The sequence below is a fragment of the Clinocottus analis genome, unplaced genomic scaffold, assembly GCF_023055335.1.
Source record: "Clinocottus analis isolate CAN_PGR_092001 unplaced genomic scaffold, fCliAna1.0.p SCAF_14, whole genome shotgun sequence".
In the NCBI taxonomy this organism is placed as follows: Eukaryota; Metazoa; Chordata; class Actinopteri; order Perciformes; family Cottidae; genus Clinocottus; species Clinocottus analis.
The window spans coordinates 465,221-491,654 of NW_027175865.1; the positions used below are offsets into that span (position 1 = coordinate 465,221).

The 26,434-nt window shown below is 44.6% G+C and overlaps 1 protein-coding gene across 1 annotated transcript; it reads left to right on the forward strand.

Annotated features, from left to right (window-relative positions):
• Nucleotides 1-278: 278 nt before the first annotated feature.
• enpp2l (ectonucleotide pyrophosphatase/phosphodiesterase 2-like) lies at nt 279-25,995 on the forward strand. Its single transcript, XM_068575328.1, has 25 exons — nt 279-419; nt 2,492-2,597; nt 3,958-4,107; nt 5,399-5,524; nt 5,620-5,680; nt 6,423-6,520; nt 8,132-8,211; nt 8,291-8,410; nt 8,948-9,003; nt 9,966-10,031; nt 10,224-10,296; nt 11,314-11,422; nt 11,563-11,688; nt 11,779-11,810; nt 11,947-12,074; nt 12,272-12,350; nt 12,964-13,051; nt 13,144-13,319; nt 13,712-13,772; nt 14,028-14,167; nt 15,020-15,161; nt 15,440-15,517; nt 16,473-16,605; nt 16,789-16,942; nt 23,557-25,995. The coding sequence occupies exons 1-25, from the start codon at nt 411-413 to the stop codon at nt 23,725-23,727; spliced, it is 2,562 nt and encodes an 853-aa protein (XP_068431429.1). The 5' UTR covers nt 279-410; the 3' UTR covers nt 23,728-25,995.
• The last annotated feature ends 439 nt before the right edge of the window (nt 25,996-26,434 follow it).

The window sequence follows — 26,434 nt, forward strand, 5'->3', positions numbered from 1 at the left end:
AACAATGCAATAAAAAACAATATTTTAACAATATAATAAATAGGTATCTCTCTCCACCCCCAGACTCTCTCTCTCTCTCTCTCTCTCTCTCTCTCTCTCTCTCTCTCTCTCTCTCTCTCTCTCTCTCTCAGTTTTGGGCCAATAAGCATGAAGTAATGGTGACAGCTGCTGCTCTCTGGTACGACAGCGTACGCAGAGAGAGAGAGAGAGAGAGAGAGAGAGAGAGAGAGAGAGAGAGAGAGAGAGAGAGAGAGAGAGAGAGAGAGAGAGAGAGTCTGACCCCTGCGCTCCCTCCATCGATCCGCAGAGGCGCACCACCGCAGCTTCTACCGGGACGTTGGACACATTTTCCGGCGCTTTCTCTCGTCGTGTCCGGGTGTAATGCTCCATCTGGACCCGCTGCCTGGAACATGCTCCTGGTAAGAACTGCTCACGCGCTTTGAGACGCGTTTCTGCAGCTTCCTCCTCTTCCTCCTCTTCCTGCTCTTCTTCTTCATTCTCCGGACATTTAAAACCCCCAAAAAAGATAATCTGCTGTATCGACCTGTGAGAGAGAGAGAGAGAGAGAGAGAGAGAGAGAGAGAGAGAGAGAGAGAGAGAGAGAGAGAGAGAGAGAGAGAGAGCTGCACTTTGCCTCCAGCAATGCAAAGTCCGTCACAGAGAGAGAGAGGGAGAAGAGAGAGAGAGAGATCACGCAGCTGCTGTTGTTTTGGTCCGCCTGTCATCCACCATCATCATCATCATCATCCTCATCCTCATATCGTTATTTAAAACCCTAGAAGAAGAAGAAGTGTCATTTCATTTCCACATGAATGAAACATCTCTCATAAAATGTGATAGAGAGATTTATTGTGTTGCTGCATTTGAAAGTACAGCACAGGTGCACAGGTGTTTCCATAGTACTAGAATTACTAGTAGTACTGTTTATTCATCATATTTAATACCAGTTTAATGTTACTAGTATTACTAGTAGTATTAATACTACGAGAGAGAGGAGTCTGGGTCAGTAGAGTCTAGGTAGGACTCTACTGACCCAGCACTTACAGGTTTGAATCCTACTTCAAGGACCGACAATACTTTGTGTAGCTAATTACACATCAGAGCTGACTGGCATGACATGTGGTGTTCCCCAAGGCTCAATACTGGGGCCTCTTCTGTTCTACATCTACATGCTCCCACTGGCTCTGATTATGAAGAACAACAAAGTGTGTTATCATAATTATGCAGACGACACACACGTCTAGACTACTGTAACGGTGTGTTCACAGGCCTCTGTAAAAAGTCAGTCAGACCGCTGCAGCTGGAGTTCTCACTAAGAGGAACGTGGATCACATCCCTCCAGTTCTGAGGTCTTTGCTCTGGCTTCCTGTCCAACAAAGGATTGACTTTAAAATCCTGCAGCTGGTTCATAAAGCGCTGAATGGTTTAGGGCCAAAGTATGTTTGTGATCTGCTGCCAACTTATGAACCATCCCGACCCCTCAGGTGGTCTGGTTCTGGTCTACTTCCTGTTCCTTCAACCTTCAGCTTTTCTGCTCCACATATCTGGAACAAGGTCCCTGGAAGCTGCAGGTCTGCAGAGACCCTCAGCTCCTTTAAATCCAGATTTAAACTTTTACAACAAACTGTGAAACTATCTTTATATTGACAGACGTCATTATTTGTAATTCATAGCACAATTCAAACGTCTATAAATGGTCTCTTGCCGTTAACGTCCGTAAAAAGACAGAAGAAGAGAAGAGGCGGGACTTAGCCTCCACATTGGACGCCTTGTTCTGTTGGAGCTTTCGCTCTTTGAGTCCACGTTTAAATGGAGGACAGAGAACGTTGAACATCCTGTCGTCAGTCGGGCCCTCGAGCGACGCCCTGAGGCTCATGGACAGATTGTGAGGCGACGGGCCCCTGGACACAGACGTGTCGAGGGCCCCGACCCTCCGACGTCAGAACAAGAGCCTGAGATTCAGAGAGATGTGTTTGAGGTCTTTGTGCAGGACTTTGTGGTCATTTTGTTTCTCTTTTTGGTTGTTTTGTCTCATTGTAGTTGTTTTGTGTCTCTTTAAGGTCATTTTGCATTTCTTTGTAGTGGTTTTGTGTCTTCTTGGTTGTTTTGCATCTCTTTGTAATTTTTTTGTGTCTCTTTTTTTTCTCTTTGTAGTTGTTTTTGCATTTCTTTGAGATTACTTTCTGTCTCTTCTTGGTTGATTTTCATCCCATAACTTTTGCATCTCTTTTTCGATCACTTTGCATCTCTCCATAGTTGTTTTGTGTCTCTGTTTTATCATTTTGAATCTTTTATTTGTCTCTTTTTAGTCGTGAAATCACATCAGGATATGTCATCAGTAACTTCCAACAGCAGCACGCGGCCCCTCACCTGGGCACAGGGCCCAGTAGATCTATGGTCGTGCTGCCTGACCTTTGACCTGTGTGAGATTGTTGCTTATTGGAGTCAGTAGGACATAATGAACAATGTGTGGTCTGTGTTGTTTGCGCAGGTCGTGGTTGTGTTCTGTCTGTGGGGAACCGATGTCAGCAGAGCTTATGTTTTTCAAGCCAGTCGACCTGTAGAGGGCGGAGACAACCCACCGCCTCACACTAAAGGTGAGCACCAATGGAGGGACACGTCAAGCTGCTTGTACCTGCAGGAAACCACCAAGTCAGTGGTTTACACGTTGTGGCCCCAAAAAGTACAAATAATGAACAACATTGCAAAAGCATTGACAAACAGAGACGGATGGAGTTACTGGTTTCAGAGCATTTGACTAAAACCCACGACTGTAATGTGTCATGGTTTAAAGCCTGCACATTAAAATATGTTATCTTAGCATCATGTAGCGCTATACTAGCACACAGGGATCACGTTGGTCCAATCCTGGACTCCAACATCTCAGAATTAATAGTCTGCTTCATAAAACATTGTATTAATACGTTATGTTAAGTCACGGCAGGCTGTTGGACGTAGCTGCAGTAAAGTTAAAGGTTTTTATGAAGTTACTTTAAACAATATCGTCACTTGAAGCTTTAGATGAAAACATTACTGTGTGCCAGTAAAAGTTCAGACACCAGTGAGTTTGATAAACAGAAACCTGGAGAGAGCACAAAGACAATGACTTGTGTCTTTTTTTTTGCGTTTCACTGTGAATTGAAGTGAATTTAAACCAGCGGTCGCCTGCAGAGCGCTCTGAGAAACAGCTTGTAGTTATTACAACATGTGCTGCCTGTAAACGGCAGGAAGACTCACAGGCACGTATGTGCTTCTAGAGATGTTCACTTCATGCTTATCTTCTAAAACACATGAAGCTAGGCGTCTTGAAGAAGACATGTCAAGCTTGTTTTCATGTTCTTACTTTTATTTTAAGTTTTTATTAAGACCCAGTCTGCTCCAACAAACCATAAAGTACTAGATGAACATAATGCTGTATAGAAGACGACTAGAAACTAGAGATTGAGGTTTACAATGTTTACTGAGGGAATACATCAAGAGAGAAGTAGAGTCACTTATATAGACTTCTATACAACCAGAGGAGTCGCCCCCTGGTGGTCAGGAGAGAGAATGCAGCTTTAACACATGAAGCATAGACTTCTATACAACCAGAGGAGTCGCCCCCTGCTGGTCAGGAGAGAGAATGCAGCTTTAACACATGAAGCATAGACTTCTATACAACCAGAGGAGTCGCCCCCTGGTGGTCAGGAGAGAGAATGCAGCTTTAACACATGAAGCATAGACTTCTATACAACCAGAGGAGTCGCCCCCTGGTGGTCAGGAGAGAGAATGCAGCTTCAACACATGAAGCATAGACTTCTATACAACCAGAGGAGTCGCCCCCTGGTGGTCAGGAGAGAGAATGCAGCTTTAACACATGAAGCATAGACTTCTATACAACCAGAGGAGTCGCCCCCTGGTGGTCAGGAGAGAGAGTGCAGCTCTGTAGTGTAACTGCGCCTCCTCTGCTCCCTCCAGTCGTCTCAGAGTGGGTCAGCTCTGCGGGCTCCTGCAAGGGGAGGTGCTTTGAGCTGGAGGAGGCCAAACCTCCAGGATGCAGATGTGACAATCTGTGCAAAACCTACTACAGCTGCTGCTCCGACTTCGACGAGCAATGCCTGAAAACAGGTCAGTCTGACGCCTCCATCGCTGCTCCTGCTTTCACCTCCTCTAACACGTGTCCTGCTGGGTAGTGCTATGGTGGGAGTCAAGACTTTTGTATTTGCTTGTATCCTGCTGTTATTATTTATTCCTCCGTCATCCACGAAGTCAATGAAAAGATGAAAACCAACGATGTGCTCGTCCATCTCTACACTTTCTAACCTCCCTATTCTCTCTCTGGCAGTCAGACCCAGGCCCATCGGCACCTACACAATCTTTAAAAGCTCACAAATATGCACTTTATTTCCTTTTAAAGTAGTTTGTATCAAACATTGCTCAAACAGGAAGAATCAGGGCATTCGCTGGGGCCGGATTAATCCACGCTGAGTATTTGTGGCAGCAGGACGACGTGTGAGAGGTCGAGTGAATTTCAGTCCAGAGGAATCCATTTGGACTCTCAGGACGCCACGGACGAGACCAGAAGTCCCAAGTTCAGTCTTTGTAATCGTCCGTCTGTAACAAATAATGTAACCCAGCGTGCCACATTATAAGACAATGTAATGTTTCTACTGAACATGAACCAAATGGTAGTTTTGTTGCAATTTGGCTTCGTTTTGTTTTGAGTTCATATTGTTAAACACTGCGTCTGTCATCTGGTAGAAGCTCTTCACGCTGCAGGTCGTCATTCACACACATTCGCACACTGAAGCACGGCATTCTGGGTACTTCAACGTGGACCGAAGGGGCCGAGGATCGCACCACAGACGAGCCGCTCCCCGGCTGAGCCAGAATAAAACGTTATATTCGACAGGGATTATTTACACTCCTTTACATCCGTCGCACTCAGAATTCAATCTTTACTACCGACTCTGTTTGGAGTACTACGCAGCAGTACTAGAGTAGCCCCAGTATTACTCCAGAAAGCACACGAACGCAACAGGATAAGTGCTTTCTGCTGTGGCGTAGGCAACGCGAACAAAAGGGGAACTGTCCTGCGAGCTAACCAGCGCGTCACTTTTCATCTGATGCTCATTTAGAGCTTGGCCAAAGTGAAGAGCGGCTCATCTTGAAAACATTAAGCAAAACAACAGAGGGACATTTTCCAAAAAAACAGAAGAGAAAAAAGCCTCTACAATCGTGAGCTTTATTGCTTCCTTTGTAAATAAAAAAGGGACTTTATGGGCCTAAGAGTTGCATCACAGCATTAATCCGCGGTGCGTGTCCTGTGGTTGTTCAGCCTCGTCGTGGTCGTTTTAAAAAGCAGAGAGATTTCTGTCATGTGACGTGATGGTGAGCTTTCCTCCCTCCCGGGGCTCAGCGGGAGGCTTCGAGTGCACGCAGGATCGCTGTGGGGAGGAGAGGAATGGCGAGCACGCCTGCCACTGCTCAGAGGACTGCCTGGAGCGAGGAGACTGCTGCTCCAACTACAAGGCGCTCTGCAGAGGTACCGAACGCTTTGCCGACACCCAGAGAATAGAGCGAGAGAGTGAATGTGCACCCGAGGAGGTGCTGACTCTGTGCTGTTGTTTCCCCCGTGAGGTGAGACCTCGTGGGTTCATGGAGGCTGCGAGGAGATCAAGAGCCCCGAGTGTCCGGCAGGGTGAGTCGAACTCCAGGGGTTTGGTTTTCTTCTGTTCAGGAGAAGGCCGAGGAAGACGTGACGGAGAGGTGCTCTGAAGATGACGATGGGAGAAATTTAGACGAGATAACATGAGACAAAATGAGATGATATAAGGCAAGATAAGACAAGATTAGATAGATAATAAAGAACAAGACCAGACGAGAAGAGATAAGACAAGATAAGTAAGGACATGACGAGACAAGACGAGACGAGAGGAGACCAAACAAGAAGAGATAAGACAAGATAATATAAGACTAATATAAGACAAGATGAGACAAGACAAGACGAGAAAAGACGAGAAAAGATAAGACAAGATAATTAAGGACATGACGAGACGAGACAATATAAGACCAGACCAAACAAGAAGAGATAAGACAAGATAATATAAGACTAATATATGACAAGATAAGACCAGATGAATAAGATAACTGAAGATAAGATGAGATGAAAGAAGACAAGATAGTAGAAGACAAGACAAGAGGAGACCAGACTAGATTATATGAAATGAGATCACATAAGATGGGATAAGTTTAATAATCTAAGCTAATGCAAGACAATAGCTTTGAATAATAAAACCTGGTTTCATCAAACCAGATAATAAAGACACAATAAATTAGTTCCCAATACAATTCCTCCTGAAACCAGGAGTACTCAGTTGGATCCAGAATATCTTTCTAAAATGATCTTTTCATTAAAATGTCTTGTGTCTCTGCGTCCTCAGCTTCATCCGTCCTCCGCTCATCATGCTGTCTGTGGACGGCTTCAGAGCCTCCTACCTGAAGAAGGGCAACTCCGTCATCCCCAACATACACAAGCTGAGTACGTCGCCTTTATTCCGTTGGTTTTGTTTGAGAGATAAGAACCTGATAAGGAATGAGTCATGTCCCTGATATTTGCCACGTTATTGGATGGCCTTCACTGCCATCCATGAGCAACTAATCGAAGGAAAAGTGACGCTTAAAATCCCAAACCTGACTTGAAGGAACCAAACAAACGGGCGGCTCCATTGCGGTCGATTCTCAAAAGTCTTCTATTCAGAGTCGGGGGCGACGGAGACGGACAACCATTCATGGTCCCACAGGGCGATTTAGAGCCTCCAATAAACCTGAACTGCATGTTTTTGGCGTGTGGGAGGAAGCCGGAGAACCTTTAGGGAACCCACAAAGGGTCACCCGGGATCGGGGATCGAACCCTTCTTGCTGTGAGGCGACAGCGCTACAGCACTACGCGCCCTGCAGCACTACGGTCAATTCAAGCTCTCGCAATGGCAATAAAGCGCCGTCCTTTACCTCTAAAGTGTGGAGCTGCACGAGCAACCGATCGGCGGGCAACGGAGTCACCTCTGATCGGTTCTCCTTCCCCCGTCTGCTCCCCTCCGTCAAGGACGAGCGCCAAGAGGACCGAGGAGACACAACAACAAGACGCCAGAAGACCTTGAAGAGGCGCCGCCTGGAAAGAAGAGACTTCAAACCGTCAGAGCCTCCACACGCCAGCTGCTAACTGATCAGATTAAAGGGCTGGGAACAAAAACACTGGTGTCTCTCTCTCCTTAACTTCCTCTTTGTCTGAGAAATCTCCTTATCTCCTCAGCGTGATAAACAGCATGTCAAGGTAGCGCGACCCATTGTGTGAAAAGACGTCCAGGACCACGAGTATGGAGGTAGATTTGTGTCTTTTTTACCCGAGCAAATTTCTTGTTTGTAAGTAAATTATCTCCAAATCTTTGCTCTCAATTTCAAAAATTGCTCCCCCCAAAAATATAAAAAATTGCTCTAAAAAAAAATAAATAAAACCTTTTCTCTCAAAACTAAAATTTGCTCTCCAAAAAAGAAAAAATTGCTCTAAAATATAAATTGCTCTAAAAAAAAAACCTCAACTTTTTGGATTAAGAGTGCAGGTTTTTTGAGAGCATTTTTTTTTCTTAATTTTATTTTTTGAGAGCAAGTTTTTTTTTAGACCGTTTATTTATTTATTTTTTAGCAAATTTTAGTTTAAACAATGTTTTTTTATTATTTCTCAATTTCTTTTTTTTTGTGCAATTTTTTTTAAGAGCGTTTTTTTTTTAAAAATTTTAACAAATTTTACTTTTGAGAGTGTTTTTTTTTTTGAGAGCAATTTTTTGAGAGCAATTTTTTTAAGAGTGTTTTTTTAAAGCAAATTTTAGTTTTGAGAGCGTTTTTTTTTGTGAGTATTTTTTTTTAGACACAATTTTTGGAATTGAGAGCAAAGATTTGGAGATAATTTAATTACAAACTAGAAATTGTCTCGGGTAAAAGACACAAATCTACCTTCATACACGAGGACGATGCTGCTTGCAGACGTTTCCAAGACGAGCTGAGAGCCGCCTTCCTCCCTCTTCTCTTTCATTCAGAGCTTGAAGTGTGTTTTAATAAAGTTTGATCCTGAAAGGCTTCGATTCTTTCCTCGTAGGAGAGTGTGGGACGTCGGCGCCCTACATGCGACCGGTCTACCCGTCCAAGACCTTCCCGAACCTCTACACTCTCGTCACGGTAAGCGAGCGTCTCCTCGTCCGCTCGAGGGTCCTCCGGCCCGATGTTTCACCCGCTGACCGCGGCCTCCTCTCCGCAGGGCCTGTACCCGGAGTCCCACGGGATCGTGGGGAACACCATGCACGACCCCGTGTTCAACGCCACCTTCAGCCTGCGCACCAGAGAGAAGCTGAACCATCGCTGGTGGGGCGGTCAGCCCGTGAGTACGATGCCGGTGCTTCGTGATCAGATAGGAATCAGATGGACGCTCGCACTGGTGTAACGAGCACTTCCTGCACGTCACTTGGGCAGCACTTTGATGGCTCTTACTGATAGCACTTAGCAGTTTGACTTCATTTGAGAAACTGTCTCGATTCTTGTTGTTCCTACTTCGTACTCACGGTTGGATGCACTTATTGTAAGTCGCTTTGGATAAAAGCGTCAGCTAAATGACATGTAATGTAATGTAACTTATGAGTGTCGGATTTTAACCCAACTGAGTTTTTTATAAGAAACATTGCTCACTAGTTCCACATCCTGGAGGTTCACAGAGAGATAAGCATCCATCGTAAGGACTATAGAGACACTATGACGTATAACTTCACCTCTTTACAACATAACAAAGAAACCTGCACACAAAGTGGACAATGAAGTTCATTACAACACTAAGTGTGCAGCACACACTGCGTATGATTAGCTCGACCTTTGACCTTCAGCCGTCTGCTAACACATCCGATCTCTTCTTCCTGTTCCACAGATCTGGATCACAGCTGAGGAACAAGGAGTGAAAGCGGCCTCTTTCTTCTGGCCTTGGTACATAAGTTAGTACTGGAATATTTTTCAATAGACCCTGAACGCACCGCCGAACTGGTAACTCACGAAAAAAACAACCTCAAAGAGGCTCCAGGTGCTTTTGGAGGAAAAGGACTATGGGTTACTCTGTAAATATGTATCTGCATTGTGATAAAAGCTGGATGTAGTACAAGTACATCCAGTACTACACAGTGTGTATTCAGTCCTGTTCTGTCGTGCAGCTCAGACACTTGATATGATGGAGATCCACAAGGAAAACAATATTAGATGGATGATTACAGATGGAAGAGAACTCTAATCGGTTTATTTCACTTTGTGGATTATTATTAAAAAGACGAGTCGTGTTCACACCGACGAGGACATTTCACTAAAGTAAAATACAAGCAGACAAAACAAAAAACACCTCGTTGGCTGCTCGCTACGAACAAAAAGAACAGTCTTCTGGCGTCCTCACAACCACATTAAAGTCTAATAAATCTTTTTCTTTAACAAAAGCGACTTCCATACATCCTCATTTAGGATTTACACAATCAATTTGCTCAGAAAATCCTTACTGGACATTTTCAGACTCTTTCCTCTTCACATCAGCGACAGCAGAGACGGATTTGTTGCATAAAACTCTGGCATGGCGATGACGTACCGATCACGAGGGAAACGTCCTGAGAGAAGGTCGCATCCCTGACAAAGGCCCCAAACACTCACCACACCGCGGACAAAGGGCCCAAACACTCGGCCTCAACAGACCGGTGACTCAAACGCAGCTTGTTGACACACCAGGCGAAAATGATTCAAGTCGAGAACACAATGTGGAAGGAAAAGCAGTAGAAAACAGACAGATCGGGTCCACTTTGACCCTCGTTTGAGGACGAGCGGTTCTTTTAAAACTGTGAGGAATCGGCCGCTAAGTTCAGTTTCTTGTTTCTTTGACTTGATCTCCTACTTCTTGATGGTTTTGTCTGCAGGGTGATTCCTCTGGAGAGGAGGATCCTCACCATCCTGCGCTGGCTGCACCTGCCCGACGATGAGAGGTCTGTTTTTTATCTTCTCTGTGGCTTCATCAGGATGGTTTTTCGACATGAATGCACTCATTACATCATACCGTGCTCCTGTGAAACTGGGTTGAGATGCTCAGCGAAGGGTTTCACTCGTCATCTCGCTGACCTCACAATGCTCTCACACCTGCACGATGTGAACATGGTCTGTGTCGTGTGTTTTTTTAGACCGTATGTTTTTGCCGTTCACTCGGAGCAGCCCGATACCTTCGGACATCGACTGGGACCGCTCAGCAGTGAGGTGAGCGCTCACCTTGTTGTTTCCTCTTGTTGGAAAACAACAAAAATACCCTCTAGGATGCTCCTATTGTTGATCAAATACGACATGTGCCCTTTAGGGTGCCCTTCCAGTGGAGAAAACATAGTAAAGTGACCTTTAAGCTGCCCTTCCAGAGGAGAAAACACAGTAAAGTGCCCTTAGGCCGCCCTTCCAGTGGAGAAAACATAGTAAAGTGACCTTTAGGCCGCCCTTCCAGAGGAGAAAACACAGTAAAGTTACCTTTAGGCTGCCCTTCCAGTGGAGAAAACATAGTAAAGTTACCTGTAGGCTGCCCTTCCAGTGGAGAAAACATAGTAAAGTGACCTTTAGGCCGCCCTTCCAGTGGAGAAAACACAGTAAAGTGACCTTTAAGCTGCCCTTCCAGTGGAGAAAACATAGTAAAGTGACCTTTAGGCCGCCCTTCCAGAGGAGAAAACACAGTAAAGTTACCTTTAGGCTGCCCTTCCAGTGGAGAAAACATAGTAAAGTGACCTTTAGGCCGCCCTTCCAGTGGAGAAAACATAGTAAAGTGACCTTTAGGCTGCCCTTCCAGTGGAGAAAACACAGTTAAGTGCCCTTAGGCTGCCCTTCAAGTGGAGAAAACAGTAAAATGCCCTTTAGGCCGCCCTTCAAGTGGAGAAAACACAGTAAAGTGACCTTTAGGCCGCCCTTCCAGTGGAGAAAACACAGTAAAGTTACCTTTAGGCTGCCCTTCCAGTGGAGAAAACATAGAGGACATAGAGGACATTAGATGAACTACCCTGAAGGGTCTCCTTCCACTGGAGAAAATGCCCGTCAGAGTGAAATACCCTCTAGAGGAGCCTCAACATCGTGAATGCAGGTAGTCTGTCCTACATGCTAGAAACCCTTCTTCCACCACTGGAGGTGAGTGACACGCCTGAGGGTCGACTAGTCACATGGAGGCTGCTGAAAGCGAGAGGCAGGGGTTGTGCTTCTTTACGTCCTTGAATTAAAAAGTGCATCTTTATTGATCTGCAGCTGGACAACCCTCTGAGGGAGATCGATAACATCATCGGTCAGCTGATGAACGGTCTGAAGCAGATGAACCTGCATCGCTGCGTCAACATCATCGTCGTAGGAGACCACGGTATGACCGCCAAATAATCACTGCTGTCATGTCTTCACCCTCCTGACCACCAGGGGGCGACTCCTCTGGTTGTATAGAAGTCTGTGCTTCATGTGTTAAAGCTGCAACTGAACCTTGTGATAATAACGAGCGTCTCTCAGGTATGGAGGAGGCCCACTGCGACCGGACGGAGTTTCTCAGCAGCTACCCGCTCAACATAGACGAGATCACGCTGATCCCCGGCTCGCTGGGCCGGATCCGACCCCGCGACCCCAAATCCACCTCGTGTAAGATGACACTGACGCTGAAGGTCGGGTCCGATTCAAGACAGAAAGAAAAGTAAAACAGGATTCATTTTGACTTTTTCTTTTTTCCAGATGACCCAAAAGTTGTGGTTGCAAACCTCACGGTAAGTCCTTCAACAACACACCCACACACTCTCAGAGAGAGAGAGAGAGAGAGAGAGAGAGAGAGAGAGAGAGAGAGAGAGAGAGAGAGAGAGAGAGAGAGAGAGAGAGAGGTCACCTCTGTGTTTGTTGTTTCAGTGTAAAATGCCGACTCAGCACTTCAAGCCGTACCTGAAGCAGCATTTACCCAAGAGGCTTCACTACGCCAACAACCGCAGGATCGAGGACGTCCACCTGCTGATGGAGAGGAAGTGGCACATCGCCAGGTAACCTGTCACGCTCCGATTCAACAAAAACAATGGCCGACTTCACGGCAACCACGCCCACTTCCTATATCCAGACTTGATCGGATCCTAAACGACCACTAACAACCTGAGAGGCCTGTTGAGCAACGTGACATTTGGGAGTTGTTGCCTGCACAAAGAACACAATGTGAGTGTGTGTTTGTTCTTTTTTGCTTCAGGAAAATGCCAGAAAAGCTGAGGACTCGGTGTGGTTTCTTTGGGGACCACGGCTTTGACAACAAGATCACCAGCATGAGGGTACTGAGTCGTGTTGAAGTCTCTTCTTCTTCTAGTACCGACCATCACATGATCTGTTTCTGTTATCTTCCAAACAAAACAGCAGAGATAACCCCCCAAAAAAGCTGAAATAAAATAAAAAAGAAGCTAGAATATTTTTATTATCACAGTAACATTGGCGTGAATGGTCTTCCATACAAACCAGCAGAGATAACCACCACCCCTCCCTCCACCAAAGCTCAAATAAAATAAAAGAGAAGCTAGAAAAATGTGTTATTATTCTTTATTATCACAGCAACATTGGCGCTGATGGTCTTCCATACTCTTCTGAGAGTTCCTTCTGACCTGAAAAAAGACCACAAAACCCTAAAACTAAGTAGTTTTATTGTTTCCTGTGAAGGTAGAAGTTTATTTTGAAAAGCCTGGACGCATTTAACGAGCAGAAAGTGACTCGTGTTGCTGGACTTTTTGTAAGAAAACTCTGTGCAAGGTATGAAAACCTTTATGTATGTTGTTATATGTTGTATGTTGCACTCATGCTCCTCTGAGGTGACACCTGCCGTCAGCTTTAATGCACATTCAGCGGCTTTAGAGGACGTTTCTGTGGGTTTAAAGTCTGCTTTTCTTCCTGCAGACCATTTTCATGGGTCACGGGCCGAGCTTCCAGTTCCAGAAAAAAGTGCCGGAGTTTGAAAACATAGAATTATACAACGTCATGTGTGGTGAGAACATTATCTTTTGAGGCCTTCGCTGTTCCCCCTCGCCGTCCGCTCAGCGGCTCAGTCGCTCTCTTTCTGCCCCTCCGTCCTCTCAGACCTGTTGGGGCTGAAGCCGGCGCCCAACAACGGGACGTACGGCAGCCTGAACGAGATGCTGAAGGACCCGCCGTACCAGCCCAGCGTGCCGGAGGAAGTCACCTCGCCGTCTCTGGCGTCCGACGGCGACGGCGCCGCCGCCACCGGCGACCTCGGCTGCAGCTGCGACGCCGAGGTCAGAGGCCGCCGACGCCGGCGGACATAGTGCTGACGCTGCAAGAATGAGTCTCAAAACCCAGAAACTAGTTCTGCTCTTCCTGTTTTTTGCTCTTCTTACCTGTTGAGGCCTAATTCAGGAACCTTTTTACATCAGTCACAAGGTACAAATCCAGAAAAAAACCTGGCAGGAATCCAGAAAAAAACATGTTAGGGATCAGATTAAACATAATCCCCATGTCCAACCTCTAAACACAACTCACACTGTACACAGGATCAGGGTTCAGGGTTAAGAATCTTTAAAAATGGAAAAATGCTGTTGAACATCTCGTGGAGGGAACCAGTGAGATGCCTACAAAAAAAACTTTATTTAAAACGTGTTACATGACTTCTGCTTTTCTGTCTGTGCAGAACAAAGTGGAGGAGAACCTGGAAGCTTTCCGTCCTGCTCCTGATGGAAGCTACGGCTACAGTAGGTTGTGTGTGTGTGTGTGTGTGTGTGTGTGTGTGTGTGTGTGTGTGTGTGTGCGTGTGTGTGTGTGTGTGTGTGATGCGGCTTATTCTAGTTTTGCAGCAACATTTTCATTTCATAACCTTTAAAAATTACATAAAATATTGACCAATCTCAGGCCTTTAAATTATTCATTTATACTCTGGGAGGACTCGTTTCTAACTGTGTGTGTGTGTGTGTGTGTGTGTGTGTGTGTGTGTGTGTGTGTGTGTGCAGACACCACCCACCTCCCGTTTGGCCGTCCGGCCGTGATGTTTGACACTCAGTACAGTTTGCTTCATCACGTGGAGTTCATCAGCGGCTACAGCAGAGAGCTGGCCGTGCCGCTGTGGAGCGCCTTCACGCTGCCGCGACAGGTACTGCAGCGCCTTCCGAGTTCATCAGTTTTTTATTTTTTTTGTTATTTTTTATTTTTTCCGTTTTACTTTTTTTTCTTCAGTTTTTCAGTTTTTTTCAGTTTTTTTCAGTTTTATTATTTTTCTCACTTTCAGTTTAAAATTTTTAGTTTTTCAGATTTTCAGTTTTAATTTTTTTTCTCAGTTTTTTTTTCAGTTTTAGTTTTTCTGATTTAAACAAACAACTGAAAAATTGAATAACAAAATTTTTTTTTTAGTTTTTCAGTTTTTAATTTTTTAGTTTTTCAGATTTTCAGATTTTCAGTTGTTAGTTTTTTTGTTTTTCAATTTATCAGTTTTTAGTTGATTATTATTATTTGTAATATTTGATTATTATTCATAATATTTGTCTTCATGGCGAGGGGAAAGAGCTGCCGGGTGAAACATTATATTCCTCCTTCAGACTGCTCTGAGAAACAAGAAGTCCAGACCGGAAAAAAATAAACAAAATAAACAAAATAAAGATTGTTTGTTTCTCCGTCGGCTCTTAATGAGTTTAAACTCTGGAGACAAGCTGTTGAGTTCTGCCCGAAAAAACAAAAACAACACAAACATGAACGTGTGCGACAACATCAGCACACACACACACCGCCTCTGTGTCCGTGTGTGTGTGTGTGTGTGTGTGTGTGTGTGTGTGTGTGCAGGTGCAGCTGCAGGTTTACAAGGTGAAGCTGAACACACACAGGACTCACATGCAGCAGCACTTCCTTATTTTTACTTCTTCACGTGTTTATCAGACGTTGTTGCTTTTAACCTGACGCCTGAAGACTAAGTGATCCGTTCCCGCTCTTCCTCCTCGTCTTCCTCCCTCAGGACGACCCGACCCCCGTCCCCGAGCCGCCGCCCGGCCCGCAGTGCGTCCGGGCCGACGCCCGCGTGTCGGCCGAGCACAGCCAGAGCTGCAGCGCCTACAGCCAGAGCAGCCGGCTGGCGCCCGGCTTCCTGTTCCCCCCAGGTGCCTTCTGCCTCTTAATGTCCTTTATGGGTCATGACGCTCTGCTGGAGGACTTCACAGAGCTTCTCTGCTCCAACACAAGACTCAAAGTCTCGCTCTTGTGTGATTGTTTGTGCTAAAACTCAATCAATAATAAGTATTTGAGCATTATTAATGTGATGCAATTAGTTCCCCTGACCTTTTGAGCCCTCTGATCCAGCTGAGTTTTAATATGTCACGGCATGATGTAACGGCAACGTGTGTGTGTGTGTGTGTGTGTGTGTGTGTGTGTGTGACAGAGCTGGCTTCGTCTCCGGAGTCCAGATACGACGCCTCGCTCATCACCAACACCGTGCCGATGTACCCGGCCTTCAAGAGTGAGTCCTCCGCCCTCAAGCTGACGACTTTATTCATCCACAGGAGGGAACAGAGCCCTTTCCTTGCCTCCTCTCCTCGCGTCCTCGTCCCCTTCTCCATCTGTGTCGTAGGAGCGTAGGAGGAAATGTTATTTAAAGGGCCGGTGTGCGGTATCTGGCGCCGTCTAGTGGTAACGCTGCAGGTTGCAACCTGGTGAAAACCAAAAGCTCACAGCTCCTCTCTCCTGTGTGGTCCGTTACTGGGTGCGTAGGCACGAAGGACGGAGGAGACGAGGAGATGAGGAGACAAGGAGACGAGGAGATGAGAAGGCACAACACAATATAAGAAAGATGGAAATGTGTCTGATCCTTTATTTCTGTAAAAGATACGACCAGGAAACATCAAAACCTCCTCCTCTTCCTCCTCCTCTTCTTCCTCCTCCTCCTCTTCCTTGATGCCTCCTCCATCTTGGATGGAAAAAATAAAATCTTTAAGTCTCTGAAGACGTTCGGTTTGTGAACGATCACGACGTCACGGAGACAAAGAAGAAGAAACGTGGTGACGTGATGTCAGAGGACGAGATGACACCCATTGTTCCTCCAGACAGAGGACTCTCTCTCTCTCTCTCTCTCTCTCTCTCTCTCTCTGTCTTTCTCTCTCTCTCCCTCTCTCTCTCTCTCTCTCTCTCTCTCTCTCTCTCTCTCTCTCTCTCTCTCTGTCTTTCTCTCTCTCGCCCTCTCTCTCTCTCTCTCTCTCTCTCTGTCTCTCTCTCTCTGTCTCTCTCTCTCTCTCTCTCTCTCTCTCTCTCTCTCTCTCTCTCTCTCTCTCTCTCTTTCTTCTTTGTCGACCGTTGAACACATTTCTTAAATGTTAAATGTAACGTTCATGTGTTCCACGCTGGTTGCAGAGCATCATGTTCATCTTCATCTTCATCATGTGTGTCCCCCCCCCCCCCCCCCCCCCCCCCGCCTGCAGGGCTGTGGCGCTTCCTGCAGGGGACGCTGCTGAGGCGCTACGCCGAGGAGAACAACGGCGTGAACGTGGTCGCCGGGCCGATCTACGACCACGACCACGACGGCCTGCGAGACACCGCGGAGAAGATCAAAGAGTACGAGGACCACGGACGCCATCTTGATTTGAGATTAATAAAGTTATAAAGTGTTGAGACGCAATAATTACACAGAAATCCCTCCTCCTCTTCTTCCTCTTCCCCCTCTTCTTCCTCCTCTTCCTCCTCTTCTTCCTCTTCCCCCTCTTCTTCCTCTTCTTCCTCCTCTTCCCCCCCCCCCAGGCTCTCGGCGGACGGCCCCCCCGTGCCGACCCACTTCTTCTGCGTGGTGTCGAGCTGCCGTGAGCAGAACCAGACGGTGGAGGAGTGTGACGGGGAGCTCGGCGTCTTCTCCTTCCTGCTGCCGCACCGACCGGAGAGCAGCGAGGCCTGCAACGTGAGTCCTGACCAGCAGGGGGCGGCGCCGCGCCGCCGGCACGGAGGCTCAGCCTCCAAGGAGAGAATCAACATGTTGTACTTCCACATGCAGACGACCGATGCTCACGTTGAACAGAGTGCTGCGTGGAGGAGGAAAACCTTCATCCTTCCTGTGAAGAGGAGCGACCAGCTGAGCTGGAACTCACCCATTGGTCCTCTGGGTCTGAGGCGTTCAGGGTCTGAGGAGGCGTTCAGGGTCTGAGGAGGCGTTTAGGGACTGAAGAGGTGTTCAGGGTCTGAGGAGGCGTTCAGGGTCGGAGGTGTTAAGGGTTTGAGGAGGCGTTCAGGGTCTGAGGAGGCGTTCAGGGTCTGAGGAGGCGTTTAGGGACTGAAGAGGTGTTAAGGGTCTGAGGAGGCGTTCAGGGTCTGAGGAAATATATGTGAGGTCATGTTATGATGCATTTAAGGTCTTGTTGTGATGCATTTGAGGTCTTGTTTAGGGGCAGATCTTACAGACATTTAGTGTCTCATCGTTCTTCTCTCTAGAAATATGTACAGAGCGAACAATGAGCGCCGTCTGGAGAATGTCGAGATGAATTATTTGACCCTAAACAGCCACCATACTTGCGCCTAATGACTCTGTTTGGACTATGAATAGTTTGACAGTTTGCTGCAGACTTCAGACACAAACACAACGTGATTCTTCGACAAAAGGAAACCTTCATGTAAACAAGAGCCAGCTGCTGCTCAGTGTCTTCCACACGTCAGAGGATGCGTTCACTGACGGTCTGGAACTTCTGCTCTTCAATCCTCAGCTTCCTCGTGCGCCAGTGTTTTAGTTTCCATATGTAATGAAGCCTTAACAACATCCCACATGCTGATAACTCACCTTTCTGCAAAGGTTAGGACCCGAGGAAGCGCCGCAAAACAAAGCTTTGACGTATTGGGAAGTTGTTTCAGTAAAAACACAAACGTGTCGTTCGGTTAAAACATGATTAGCTTCCCTCGAGCCGTACGGTCACATGGGTGTGGGAGAAAACGTTAATTTGCTGGAAAGAGAAAGTTTGTGTTCAGAGTTCTGAGAAACGGCTTTTTAGAGATTGGCATCGCGGAGGAGATGTAGATGTTTGTTCCATGAAACGGCCTCTGACTCCACATCAGGAAGGAAGGAAGTCATCGTCCTGCCTGATGAGACCGTCCTGCAGGAGCTTCTGGGAGGGAAAGCTAATGAAGATGTCATGGAGTCCAAGCCCATCAGTCACCTGCTGACGGGAAGCCACACACACACACACACACACACACACACACACACACACACACACTCCCTCACACACACACACACACACACACACCCACACACACACACACACACACACCCACACACACCCACACATTCCCTCACACACACACCCACACACACACACTCCCTCATACACACACACACACACACTTCCTTACACACACACACATTCCCTCACACACACGCACACACACTTCCTTACACACAAACACTCCCTCACACACACACGCACACACACTTCCTTACACACAATCACTCCCTCACACTCCCTCAAACACTCCCTCACACACACACACACACACACACTCCCTCTCTCTTCCCCACACTGTGCAGCTCTGTTGGAGTCTCAGCTTCACCTCGGAGTGAGTCAAAGCTTCTCTGTCCGTCACGCGGGTGGAAAAGTTTGTGTGACCTTCAACAGATTCAACCAGACGTTCACGCCTCCAGCCGCACGCCGGCTTTCTGACGCCTCCTTTGTTTTCAGGATATTCTGCGAGTTGTTCATTCGCTGTTTTCTGATCTGCTTCTTTCTGGTGTTGGGGAAGCTGTTGCACGCGGCGAGGTCGCGACCTTAGCCGATGCTTTGCTTTGTGAGGTTGAACGAATGGATGATTTTAGTTTTGCTGAAAAGTTTTGCTAAATGCTAACTTCCTTCTACTCGACGTTTTTCTCCAGCGGAGAAGACTTTGACCATTTTGAAGAGAAACAAATCTGCTTACTCGCTTTTCTTCCTGAGAGGGAGACAAAAAGATCCACCACACTCTTGATTAGCCTAGCTTAGCATAAAGACTGCAAGCAGTAGATGTTTAGCAACATGTAATGTCCTTTAAACACACACACACACACACACACACACACACACACGTCTGCAGTGTTTGTTAGTTGGTGCACAGATTTCGACAAACAAGATGCAACTTGTTTATTTGATTAGCGTAGCTTAGCATCAAGCACCGGAGGAGTTTCTCTCCTCCAGTGGTCATGGGAACAAAGCGAGGGAATCTCCTCTGCAGGCCTGTCGGCAGTAAACGCACCGCGTGACTCATCGAGTTCTGCGCTGAGTCTCTGCAACGCAAACACCGACAAACACCGACCCGTCATCCGGCCGGGAATCCAGCAAACCCGACGACCTTCAGGATGAAACCAGCTTCTGAATCTGAGGTTTATCTCTGCTCCTCCGAGAGGAGAAGGTTTGTTTTGGGGAAGTCGTCGGTGTGTCAGCTGATCGTCACACGACGGCGAGCAGGAGCTGGGAGAACCCTCCTGAGCCGGGAGTGCACGAGTCTGTAAGTGCACGAGTCTGTAAGTGCACAAGTCTTTAAGTGCACAAGTCTTTAAGTGCACAAGTCTTTAAGTGCACAAGTATTTAAGTGAACGAGTATTTAAGAGCACAAGGCTTTAAGTGCACGAGTCTTTAAGTGCGAAAGTCTTTAAGTGTATGAGTTTTTAAGTGCATAAGTTTGTAAGTGCACAAGTCTTTAAGTGCACGAGTATTTAAGTGCACGAGTCTTTAAGTGCACGAGTCTTGACGATCAGGACTCACTCGGGTTCAGACTCTGCAGCCAAACTGTATTTTGACATTTCTTCATAATCCCATCGGTGACTCACATAAATTTGCATAATGTTGCTGCACAGTCGTGTTTCCTCGGCAGTGGGGAACTGGTTCTTCAAGTTCATCCACAGATTTCACTCAGTTGCCGAGAGTTACTTGAAGGCATCGCAGGCTCAACAGGTTCCAGTAAAGTTAAAGGTCAACGAGTTCTGAGCAGTCGCCTTCATTCAGTCACTGAGCTGCAGAAACTGGGTTCAGAGAGAGGAAAAAAAGTCACATTCGTCCCTGAATAAGCTGAATTTCTGAAATCTCTAACGACCTTGACAACAACAACAACCCTCCGCTCAGTGACGCGTCTCCAGCGCTCCATGAAGGGACGCAGCGTTGTCCTGGAAGTGAAGGAGTTGGCAGGAGGTCAGCCGGAGGCTGCGAGAGGTTTTAAGAGTCCTGATGATTCACGACGCAAGAATGCTGCGGCGATAATAAAACACACAAAAAGACACTTTCCAAGAACTCAAAAGAACACTATTAAAAGGAAACAATGTGTTTTTTTTAGTAAAGAGTCTGGAGGTCTTCCACCCGTCAAGGACTTCCACCGAAATCAGAAAAAAACACTTTAAAGAAACATAAAGATGAAAGTTAGTTTGATGCTCATAGAAAAGCGTAGATGAAGCGACACTTTAGCTTTTATTCATGAAGACAGCTGTGCAACAACACAATCTGAGCTTTTTATGGTCAAAAGGAGCCGGAAACAGTCACAAAAGCATAGCTGAATAACTCAGTTAATAATGACTAAAATTAAAGACTCATGTAATGACACATAATTGGTCTTATGAGTCAAACCCTCAAACAAATACCTTTTGTTTTATCCATACCTTCTAAGACATAACACATAATGCCACTCAGGCATATTTTTCGACGGAGTAATTGCAGTTGTTTTCTTTAGCTGAATTATTCATGTTGAGGTTTTCACTCGGGAGACGAATCAAAGCCGACATGAAACGCTTTCAGAGATCCGAGCGTCAGAAGACTGCTTTGTTTTTGTTTCCAGTCAAGGTGGCGTGCAAACGGGTGAATTGATAAAGGAAATCACCAAACCTCAAAACACAAACAAACACATGCGTCATGGAAGCTCTCCGTCACAAAGGAAACGGAAAAAAACACCAGAGGAAGGAGAAATGAAAAAAAACAGGTCGGATGAGAAAAAAAAAATATGCGCGCTTTGCAATCTAGATCTTAAACGTTCAAAATGTAAATAGTTCAAAGTGTATTTATTTAATAATGTACTTTTTCATCTATAAAAGAAAAAGTATTTTTGCCAAATTTAGTTATGAGAGGTTTAGAAAGTCCCGGAAAGTAAATATATATACATTGCAGCAAGTTATTTTGTTAATTAATAAAATATAATAAAACAAAAATATATATATAATATATGTGATTATAAATTTTTGGGTATATTTATATTATGTATGATTATTGTATTACTAATAAGAATTTTTACCAGTTCAGTTAAATGCTTTTGGGCTTCAACACTTTTCATCAGGTAGTTTGCCTTTTCTGTATTTTCAGCTATTTTCAGCTATATTCTGCTATTTTAAGCTATATTAAGCTATATTACGCTATTCATAGCTGTTTTATTTGAGCTATTTTAAGCTATATTAAGCTATATTACGCTATTCATAGCTGTTTTATTTGAGCTATTTTAAGCTATATTTAGCTATAATTATCTTTTTTTGTTAGCCCTAATAATTTGTTTCAGCTATCTTCCACTATGCTAAGCTATTTATCAACTATATTCAGCAATTTTTGCCAATTTTTCAGCTTTTAGCATTCCGACGCATTGTCAGCAGGAAATGCAATTTCTAGTTTTCTAATATTCTTCTGTTTGTCTTTTGACCCTGAATAGTTTTATTTAGGGGCGTTTGTGTGATCCTCGCCTTGGCGTTGGACTCCACACGTCATCGCTCACTCCTCACTCCTCACTTTCAGGGGGGGAAGTGTTATTGTTTCATCGTTTCCGTCTCAGCGATGCGTAGAAAGAAAAGAAAACAACGTAACATGACAATGTTCATTTATTGCTGAGCGCCGGGCAGAAGGCCACCGCGTGTCGGTTCTTGTTTGATCTCTTTCTCAGATATTGCCACCGGACCTCGTGCAGAACGATGGATTTATTCACTGGAGAGTTGAAAACCAACACAGAATATAATTCCCCATGTTTAAAGAAGAAGTTCAACATTTTGGGGAAATATGTTTATTTGCTTTTTGGTGTAGCTTTAGATGAGGAAATGCACAGTACGTCTGTCTGTCTGTGAAATATGACGCTAAAGGCAATTGGCCTAGCTTAGCATAAAAACTCTCCAAAGGTTAGCAAAATCCCATCTTCGGATGTTTTACAGCTGAGAGCGTTGCTCCCTCCAAAACCGAAACGCAGCTTTTAGTTCTTGCCCGATGGCCGGGTGTTTTGAAGTGGAACTTTATCTGCACACTGAATATGGCACATCCCTTTTTCCAAGGAATGGTGAACATGGAATAGAGCGATATTTGTTCCATCACTTTGGCACATCTGGGTTTTGGCAACCTTCCCCACCTCCTTCCTTGGGAGCGGTGTCTCACTGCTTGCCAAATGACACGACTGAACTTCACATAGGCGCAGTGTTCTGCACTTCAATGCAAAATCAGTTAAATGTGCCATGGTCGGTGCTTTTACGTCTTTTTTAACAATCCATGTCTCAATGCATCGTCTACATTGTATCAATACAATTGTTGCTTACGTTACTGATGGAGTAAATCTGATCCAAGATGCAAACCTCTCGTCTGCTATGCAGCCTGCTGCTGTTTGTTTTCCATTAAATGAAAGGTAAACAGTGCGCGAGCCTTGTCCCGTTGTGCCGGCTGCCTGCAGTTAGAACTTGATCTGTAACTAGAAGCTTCATATCACCATCACACAGCTCTCTCATTATGTCAATGCTTACAGGGGTATTCAAGACATGTATTTGTGTCCCAACAGACCCTTGTAATATTTTAATGCAGGACTCGTAATTTCTCATCCCAAACAAAAGACAACTTGTTTATCAAATAAATTGTAAGGACTTAAATCAATAAACGAAAGTCATTCATCAAATAAAGATTCAAAACTCTACTATCTCTCTGTATCTATAAAGGTTACCTGAGCATATGAGCTATTTTGCAGCAGTTGCAGCAGTTAAATGGTTTATTTAAACAGAAAAAACTAAATTAAACTTAGAACTTTGGATGTTCTGACTCACCAGATGAAACCCAGGGACAGTGGAGACACACATGTTCATGTTTATTTCTGGATCCAAACAGTAGTATGTATTTTGTTGAACGTTCAATAAATGCTTATTCAGAATTAAGAATTCCATTAAAGGATAGTTATAATGTATTGATTGCAGATGGGAGATAATTAGCAATATAAAACACTATCGTCTGTATACAATCGCATATAAAAAACACTTAACTGCAGATCTTTGTGCGCCCCTCCCTCCAGTGCCCTCGCTCGAACCGGACTCGTCTTTGAACTCAACCTTCATTTAGATCTCAATGACACACGTGTGAAGTTTCATAACTGCATCTCGCACCATTGTGAATCTATCGAGGGTTAAAAAATATCATCACATTTTATAGATTAAAATTGTATGTTATACTTGTTGTTCAGCCATTCATTGTATTCCTCATGTTAACATTCACTGCTACATTAAAGCTGCGTACAGTAACTGAAAGGGGAGCATTGTTGAACAACCACTTCCTGTCTGTGTCTCTGCAGAGTGGCGAGGACGAGTCGCAGTGGGTTGAAGACCTGCTTAAGCTCCACACGGCCCGAGTCCGTGACGTGGAGATCCTGACGGGTCTGGACTTCTACCGCTCGACCAACCTGACCCTCACCAGCATGCTGAGCCTCAAAACCTACCTGGACCCCTTCGAGAGTGACGACTAGAAACACAGAGAGACAGACACACACACACAGGATGCAGGCCTTTGTAGAATCCTGCATTTTCAGCGCATACTCGCTGGACAGCCAGCATGTCGTCGTTCCACTCCTAAGGAACTGACTGAGAAGTGCTTTGGAAAAGGGTTCACAATTTTTAACAATTGAAAAGAGTAGAAAAATGTTTTTGGCAAGTAGTCATCTATAAAATCACAAAATAATCTGATGGGTAAAGGGGAGGGGGGAAGCTAGCACCAGAATGATGCTTGACCGCTGCAAGTACACATTTCATAAACACATTTCATGCAGTACGTCATCATGCACGCATGAGCGACCATTTATATTCCTACTTACCATCCTTTGCATGCTATAGAATTTAAACATTTTTGAACGTGTCTTTTCTTACTCATAAAATACTCTGAAAACTTGCATTGTATCAGCTAATCAGTTATTTTTTTGTCAAAGTTATACTTTAATTGTTAGGACTACAGTAACTTTGCTTACCCCTTCATGCCGTAATGAAATAAGAAGTCGGAAAAACACATTAAAACAATTAAAAAGGCTAAAACATTTAACGTAGCTGCATAGTTCTGCAAAGGAATAGTTTGACATTGGGAAATACATTCTTATTCTTACTGCCAGTTGGATGAGAATATTGCTACCACTGTCATGCTAGCAGCAGCTTAGCATAAAGACTGAAAATGCTCTGTCCAAAAGTAACAAAATGTGCCTCCCAGCAACTCTAAAGCTCACTGTTGAGCTAAATCGTCAAAACTTTTCAAGATGCAATATATAAACCTATTTAAACCTGTATAACATGCATATACTCATATAAACACAGAGGGATCAATGTGTGTTCACCAGTGTCAGAAAGTGTCTATAAGCCTTTAAAATGATAGTCAAGTATGTAGCATTAAACACTAAAGACCCGAGCATTTGATATGCTTCACCTCCTTTATAATTATTAATATCATTATTACTAGAAATGATTATCATCAAAAAACTTACAACACACATAAACTATTGCCTCAAATATTTGACCTACAATATTGGGGTCCCATTAACTAAATTGCAAATATATGGTTAACAAACAAAACAAACATATAGATAACGAACAAAAAAATCGAAAACAAACGTGACCCACAACAAAACTACGTAATTTGGAGGCATTATGACGCACAAATTAACATATTCTTACATATAATACACACAAACTCACCAACTACAACTATGTCCTCTCTGTTTCTACATCCTTCTCGTCTCTCTCCTCTGTCTCTGCTGACCACCTAGGTGTATATTTTTATACAATGTGTCATATTTATTACGTAGCATCATCCTAATAATAGCACCTATTGTTACAGCATTAATCCAGTGTAACACATCTGGCCCCATTTACTGACATATTTTAGAAAAAGATCGTTGATGTGCTTTTTTTTCAGTGAGGTGACAAAACTGATGCTACCTTAGAGGAAATATCCTTATTGTTATACTTTTTACTCAAGAGTTTTGTTGTGGGAATGAAGCCAAAGCACGAGACAGAGATTTACAACAACTGTTTGTGAGACAGGTTTGAAACATGTCCCATGATAAATTAACCATCCATCATCTTTTGCTCTGCACATCTCTGGAACCTGCCCAACTATGAATCGGAAAACCTGCCCAACTATGGGCTTACCCAACTATGAGCTTACCCAACTACAGGCTTACCCAACTACGGGCGTACCCAACTATGGACTTACCCAACTGTGGACTTACCCAACTATGAGCTTACCCAACTATGGGCGTACCCAACTATGGGCGTACCCAACTATGGGCGTACCCAACTATTGACCGTAACATGCCCATACAAACGCAAAAGTATGCGATTAAGTAAAAATATGGACTTCATATTGGACATATTAGGAATCACATCCAGCTGTGTCCTGCAGTATTGTTGGCGTCCTGTGTCTTCACAAAGGGCAGATTGAACTACAACATTAAGAACCAGGCTGTACGACAAAAGATATTTCCTTTAACACGGTATCAGCCGCCCAACAACGCTGGTTTTCACTTTGTCACCTCATTTCAGTATTCAACCTCCTGCATTCACATGTTTCACTCAGATCAAAGCAGTCCGAACCTGTACTTTTCATGTTTGGTATTTACTTTAGCGACGTTTCCCTGTTGAGTTAACATAGCTAGCTATCAAGGTTATCTATAGAACATAGAGAAGATAATCAATCGCCAAACGGTAGACAAAGCCATGTTTATCTCTGTGGTCTTTCAAATAAAAGAGAATTGGAAAAACCTGACTGGACCTGAGAATTATTGCATCAAAACCAAATCACACCTGGAGTGACATTTGATTGGTTGTTGATTGATTATTTCTTGCATCAACATCGGCAGAGTTCCTGTGGTTGCTCAACTTCTGAAGAAAACAACAGAGTATTGCTAAGAAGCAGCATTTCCAAAGTAAGGTGTTGACGCCTCCTTCTCAGCGCGGACACAGAAGCTTTTTGTGCTTTTTGAAAATAGGTGACTGGACTATTGTAAAATTCTAAGTAACCTCAGATTCAGCTGAAGCGAAAAAACGCATTTCTAAAAAGAAAATATTCACCAACGACAGCAATAGTTTTTTCAACTTTCCCTAATTTGTTTTTTTTATTTAAAGGAATACCAGACAACATTGACAAGTTTCAACAAAGTGTCTTCAAACCAACTGTCCAAAACTTCAACA